General features: G+C 66.1%; 2 protein-coding genes across 2 annotated transcripts; both read right to left on the bottom strand.

Annotated features, from left to right (window-relative positions):
- Positions 1-1,674: 1,674 nt before the first annotated feature.
- LOC115615789 (platelet-activating factor receptor-like) lies at positions 1,675-2,679 on the bottom strand. The gene has a single exon (XM_030504379.1). The coding sequence runs from the start codon at positions 2,677-2,679 to the stop codon at positions 1,675-1,677; it is 1,005 nt and encodes a 334-aa protein (XP_030360239.1).
- A 1,847-nt stretch (positions 2,680-4,526) lies between these two features.
- Positions 4,527-5,800, bottom strand: TMEM35B (transmembrane protein 35B). The gene is made up of 3 exons (XM_030504380.1): positions 5,397-5,800; positions 5,027-5,207; positions 4,527-4,943 (listed from the first exon to the last, which is right to left on the bottom strand). The coding sequence occupies exons 1-3, from the start codon at positions 5,736-5,738 to the stop codon at positions 4,813-4,815; spliced, it is 654 nt and encodes a 217-aa protein (XP_030360240.1). The 5' UTR covers positions 5,739-5,800; the 3' UTR covers positions 4,527-4,812.
- Between the last annotated feature and the right edge of the window lie 219 nt (positions 5,801-6,019).

The raw sequence follows: 6,019 nt of genomic DNA, 5'->3' as shown, positions 1-6,019 counted from the left end.
CCTGGTTTGTGTTGGAAGGGACCTTAAAGCTCATCCAGTTCCAACCCCCTGCCACGGGCAGGGACACCTTCCACTAGAGCAGGTTGCTCCAAGCCCCTGTGTCCAACCTGGCCTTGAACACTGCCGGGGATGGGGCAGTCACAGCTTCTCTGGGCAACTAAGCAGCAATGTCCTGGCGTTTTGTGCCCTAGTGCTGTGGTCTTCAGCCAGGCTGGCCACGGCACCGGGCAGGGCTGTCCCCAACAGCCACACCATCAGTCACCTAGCGGGATGGGATGGACACAAGAGTTTCCCTGGAGTATGGGGTAGCAGGACAGCAGCACGCCATGGGGAGAGCAGAGCAAAGCAAAGCTACATCCAGGCCCTGCTCCCAGGGCTGCGACTCTGCAGAGCCAACCCCACCTGCTCAGGAGCCCCGTGGCCCCCATCACCGTCCCCTCCCAATGAACAGTCCCTTCCCTGGACATGCAGCCAGAGGTGGAGCTGGGGCATGCAGAGAGCCCCCCACAAGTCCTGCTGCCCCCGGCGAGGGGACCCCCAGCCCCAGCCCGCTCCAGGCCCTGCAGCACCCTGCATTGCCATTGCATGGCTGCTCCTGCTGCACGCGGGGAGCGGAGTTCTGCCCACCTCCCCGCGCTGTTATATAAAGGGATTAAAATTTAATAGGAACTTCAAAAGGGGAAAAAAGGGTCGAGGACGGCGGGGCCAAGGTCGGGTGCGGGGCAGAGGCAGCCTCGGCCACGTCCTGGCTCTGCTGAGACATGGCACTGCAGCACGTGGTGACCAGCTCCGTCCAGCTCCTCCCATGGGCTGCATGGGATGTTGTCCTGTTGTCCTGCGAGCCCACGCTTGGTTATCTGCGCTGTGGTCTTCCTGAGTCACTGTGGTGCACAATTCCCGTGTCCCGTGATGGTGATGATGCCCATGGCGCACGGAGACCCCATCCCCCTGGTTCTGCCCTTGCTCTATACCTTCGCCTCCCCACTGGCAGATGAGCAGCCCTTAATATCCCACCACTGACCAGCACAGCATCAGCCACCCATCCTGGTGTCCCAGCGCCAGGGACACTGGGAGCAGACCCCGGCGCAGGCTCCTGCTGCAGGAGTGGGGCTGAGATGGGGCTGGGGGGCTGCACCCAGGAGCAGGACATGCACCCACCAGTAAAGAGACGGGAGAAGCCTTTGGCTCATTCATTTTTAATCCTGGCTGAGAGCAGGGGGGATGCAAGTGTGAGGCTGGGGCACGCTGAAGGATGGGATCGGCCACAGGAGCCCAAACAGCCCCTTCCCAGGCAGCCCAGCTCATGCCATGGGTGTCTTTGATCATGCATGTCCCTGCGGGATGGAGACCCCCGGGAGGGGACAGGAACCCCTCGGCATCCTTCCCCATCCTGTCTCACCACATCCCACCATGGCTCAGCCCCCCTCACTGAGTGAGCCGCTCTTCCAGTGCCTGGGAATGCCGGGGGCAGGATCCCCACGTGAACAGAAGCCGTGGGCCTGTGAGCACATGAGGATGCGCAGTGAGCAGAACAGGGTGGGAGGAGTAGGAGGGGTGCACAAAGCCAGAGCTCCCCCCATGCTGGTCCCCAGCCCTATCCTGGCACCAGGGAACCCATCCCGGTGGGACTATGGCACCGGGGCAGGCAGGGGCAGGACCCCGGTGCCCACCCCGCTATGAGGAGGCAAAGGAGGACGCGCGGGCGCTGGGCACGGGGGGAGCCGATGGGGACAGCGGGAGGCACCGTCCCATCTTGCGCAGGGTGCGCCCCAGGTCGGCGCGGAAGTGCCGGATGGAGAAGCAGTAGACGAGGGGGTCGAGGCAGCTGTTGAGGCTCAGCAGGGCCACGCTCAGCGTGTGCAGCACATCCAGGGTGCCGGGGGTCCCGCAGGGCGGCACGGGGGGCCGGCTGCCCACCCAGGGGGCCAGCGTGAGGTGGTAGGGAGCCACGCACACCACGAAGACCAGCAGCATCCCCAGCACCATGGCCCGCGCCTGCTGCCGGTGCGAGCCCGGCGAGGCGGCGGCGGCGGCGGGCACCGAGAGCGCGCAGGCGACGGAGGCGTAGGTGCCCAGCAGCACCAGGAAGGCGATGGTGAAGAAGCCCACCATGGCATAGGCGTACGCCCGCTGCCGGCCGTGCTGCTCGAAGCAGGCCGTGGCTCCGGTGCGGGTGCGGAAGGTCTGGTGCGTGGCCAGGGTGGGCACAGCACAGCCCAGCCCCAGAAGCCAGGCCAGGGCGCAGGCCACCGCGGCACCGCGGGGCCCCGTCAGCGGCAGCTCCCGCCGCGCCGCCCGCACCGCGCTGTACCGGTTGAAGCTGATGAGCGCCATGAAGGTGATGGCGCTGTAGGTCGCCAGGTAGTAGGCGGCACCGGCCAGGCGGCACGCGGCCTCCGAGAGCAGCCAGTTCCCCCCAGCCAGGTAGTAGGGGATCCAGAGGGGCAGCGTGAGGTTGAAGAGGATGTCGGCCAGCGTGAGGTTGATGAGGTAGATGCGGATGGCCTTCCTCACCTTGCCGCTCTGCAGGAACACCAGCAAAGCCACCAGGTTGCCCGGCAGCCCCACGCACAGCACCAGGCAGTAGACGGCAGGCACCAGCACAAACTGCACCGGGTCGTTGGGCACACACTGGCCAGGGTGCCCTGCTGGCAGCGGCTCCAGCGCCGAGCCGTTCATCCCGGGATCCTGCAAAGATGGGGGAACAGTGAGTGGCACAGCCCTTGGGGGACAGGGGAGGGACATGGACCTGAGCAGGACAAGCGCTCTGGCTGGCACCTGCAGGAACGCCATCAGCTGCCAGAGGGGCTCAGCCTCCAGCATCGCAGGACATGAGAGGGTCTGGAATCATCCCCCAGCCCAACCCCAGCCACATCTCCCCGTGTCCCAAGGGAGCAGCCAGAGGTGCTGCGCTGGCTCCAGCAGGCAACTGCGGGGCTTAGCACCTCCCATGCGGTGCTTGGTGGGGCCACTCGGTCCCAGCCCGCTCCCAGCACCCCAAATCCCTCCACAGAGCCCATCCATGGGGAAGTCACCCACTGGCTTATCAAGCACCAGAATGGAGACCCCATGGACAGGGGGGAGCACAAGCATGGGGCTGGCAGCCCCCTGCACCCCAAGCCCTGCGCCAAGCTGGTTTGCCGCTGCTGTTTCGCAGTCCTGGCCATGGAAAACCACACTGTGCCGCAATGGCTGTATCCAGGGTTGCAGCTTTCACCTCCCATCACTGCCTGCCCACACGTCACTGACAGCACTGAGTCACCCAGCGGGTGTTTTCCAGCATGGCAGGGCCGGATTCGGCACACGCGGCACCCAGCACCGGGTTGAAACATGGAGGGCATGAGCTGCAGAGCCTGGGGGGGACCCAGAGCTCATCCTGGTGGGCTTCAGGTGATCTGCAGAGCCAGCTTAGACCCCCAAGGAGCCCCCAGCACCCTCAGTGATCCCCCTTCCCTTTTCTTTCCCCCACTCCTGTTAGCAAGGGGGATGCTCCATCTCACCCATGCCAAGCTGGTTACTTACCCCACCGCGCTGGGATGGACCCGGCTGCGTCCCTCCGGCTGCTCCTCGCTGTCTGATCCTGCCAGGCTGGGGAAGGCTTTAAGTGCAGGGGGAGGCAGGGGCTGTCTGACCCCCCTCTGCCACCCCAAGCCCCGGTGGGGTCAGTGCCTGCGGGACAGCAGCAGTGGGGAGAGCACCTGTGTGTGTATGTAACAGGGGATTCCCTGCTGGAGCCATGCTAAGACCCCCTGCGCCGGCTGACGGGGCCGGGGGCACGCGGGGCCCCCCCAGACCCATCTCGGACCAATTCCCAGGGCCCTTTTCCCACCCACGCCGGGATGAAAGCAGCAGAGGGTCAAGTTTCCGCACCCGGCAGCTGGGGGTAAAGAGGGATGCCCTGAAAGGGATCAAAGCTGGAATCTGCCTCCTCGCAGCTCTTTTGTGCTTGTGTTGGCTTCAAAGCTGGATTGAGGGGGAGCAGCACCCCAGGCCCCCCCCAGCCTCTGTGAGGACCCAGCTCACTGCTTTGCATGGCCTTGCAATGTGTGGATATTCCTTTGGGACACCCAAGGTGGTTCAGGTCCCACTGGGGGTACAGGGGGGTTATCCCAGACAGCCAGTCTCCCCTCCCAGCCATCCCTGCTGCCTGCTGGGCAGCGCAGCGGGTTCAAACATGATCCTGGGGTTCATCCCGAGTGGATGGTGTTGGCTGTGTCCATCTGGGGCGGTGGAGGGTCCCTGTGGGTATGGGGTCCACTGCAGCAAGATCCCCAAAAAGCATGTCTATCCAAGGCACGTGGTTTGAGGGGGTCACGCTGCTGCTGTCCCCCCCTTGGATGCACAGCAAGTGGCCTGGCACATTGCTGGGTGGCTCTGGGTGGCTGAGGGGGGCTCCTGTCCCTGCACAGGCTCTCCCCTGTCCCCAGACCCTGTCCCCCTGCACTGCTCCCAGGGACTGAGATGTCCCCTCAGCTCCCGCAGCTCAGCACGGGGAGGGGAGGCAGAAACAAACAGGGGAGGCAAAACATGAAAAACGAGGCTTTATTCCAAAATATGAAAGCCCCCCCCCCCGGAGAGCAGCGCCAGCCCCAGCTCGGTGCAGCCAAACACCGGGAAGAGCTGGACACCTTGTGCGAGCTTAACAATGGAGCTGCTGGAACAGCATCAGCCCCAGCCCCGCAGCGTGGGACACCCAGTGCCAGGGCCTTGGCAGCAGCAGGAGAGGACACACGGCGCCGCAGCAGCAGGTTACGTTGCAGGGTGTGATGCTGTCCCCCAAGACACCATAAGGGCACCGCTTCCCGCCTCCCATCACTCGAACTTGGGCTTGGGGGGGTCCGCGTGCCCGCGGATGTTGAGCAGCAGGAGCAGGCCGAGGCAGAGGGTGGCCGGGGCACACATGGCCAGGGGCTCCCGCAGCACCAGCAGCGTGTAGATGGCACCTGGGCGAGGAGCAGAGCGTGGGAATGGGGGTCCCTGCCCGAGGGTCCCCCCGAGGCCCCGCGCAGGCGCCGCCGGCTCTCACCGATCATGACGACGCTGAGGATGAAGTTGCTGATCTCCTGCAGGAGCTGGGGCCCGAAGGCCAGCAGCAGCCCGGCCACCGCCTCCACCCAGCCCACCGCCGCCAGGTACCGGCCCGGCTCCGGCGCGAAGCCCAGCTCCTTCAGCGGGAACACGTCGGCGAACCGCACGAACTGGGAGCTCTGGGAAGCGCGAGAGTGGAGCAGCCCTGAGCCGGGGCGGGGGGGGCACGATCCCGCTCTGCTCTGCACCCCGAGGGGCTCAGCCCTGCAGCCCAGCACCCCACCCCGCTCATTCTCGCCAGGGGCTGAGCCCTGCACCCCAAAGGCTCACAGCGCCCCCCCTGCCCAGCCCCGGTGCCCCGCGCTCACCATGTGCCGGTGCAGCTCGGCCGAGAGCAGCTCCGAGAGCTTCACGGCACCCGCCAGCAGGAAGAAGAGCCCGAGCAGGACGCGGAGGGCGGTGAACGCCGCCGCCATGGCGGGGACGGGCGGGGCGGGGCCGGGGCGGCGCGGCTCGGTACGGCCCGGCGCGGCTCGGGGCTGCTCCCGCAGGCCCAACCCTGCGGCTTCACCCCGCCGGGGCTGCGATCCGCGCCCCCCCCAGCACCAGCCTCCCACCAAACCTGAGCTGGGGGGGGTAAAGGGTGAGAAAATGGGGGGGACGCACCCAAAACTCGGCAGCGGGGGGGGTGCGGGTGCTGTCAGCTCCATGCCCGCACCCGCAAAGCGCCGCTGGCTTTGGGTGGCTGCAGCGAAGCAGCAGGGTTGGGGTGAAGGAGGCGGCTGCCACCCTCCCGGGCCTGCGTCACAGCCTGCGCCAGCGCTGATCCCGGTATCCCGGGTGCCGGCAGCTCGGGGTTGGAGAGCCGGGGCCCAGGGGAGCCGTGGGGGCACTGACAGCGCTGTCACTCCAGATGAAGGAGTCTTTTAATGCTGGTAAATCATGGAAGAGCAGGAACCGTTTTCCAGGCACCGGGAAATGCCACATGGCA

Source organism: Strigops habroptila, chromosome 12 (genome assembly GCF_004027225.2).
Source record: "Strigops habroptila isolate Jane chromosome 12, bStrHab1.2.pri, whole genome shotgun sequence".
Classification (NCBI taxonomy): Eukaryota; Metazoa; Chordata; class Aves; order Psittaciformes; family Psittacidae; genus Strigops; species Strigops habroptila.
This window is presented reverse-complemented; position numbering and strand designations above follow the sequence as displayed.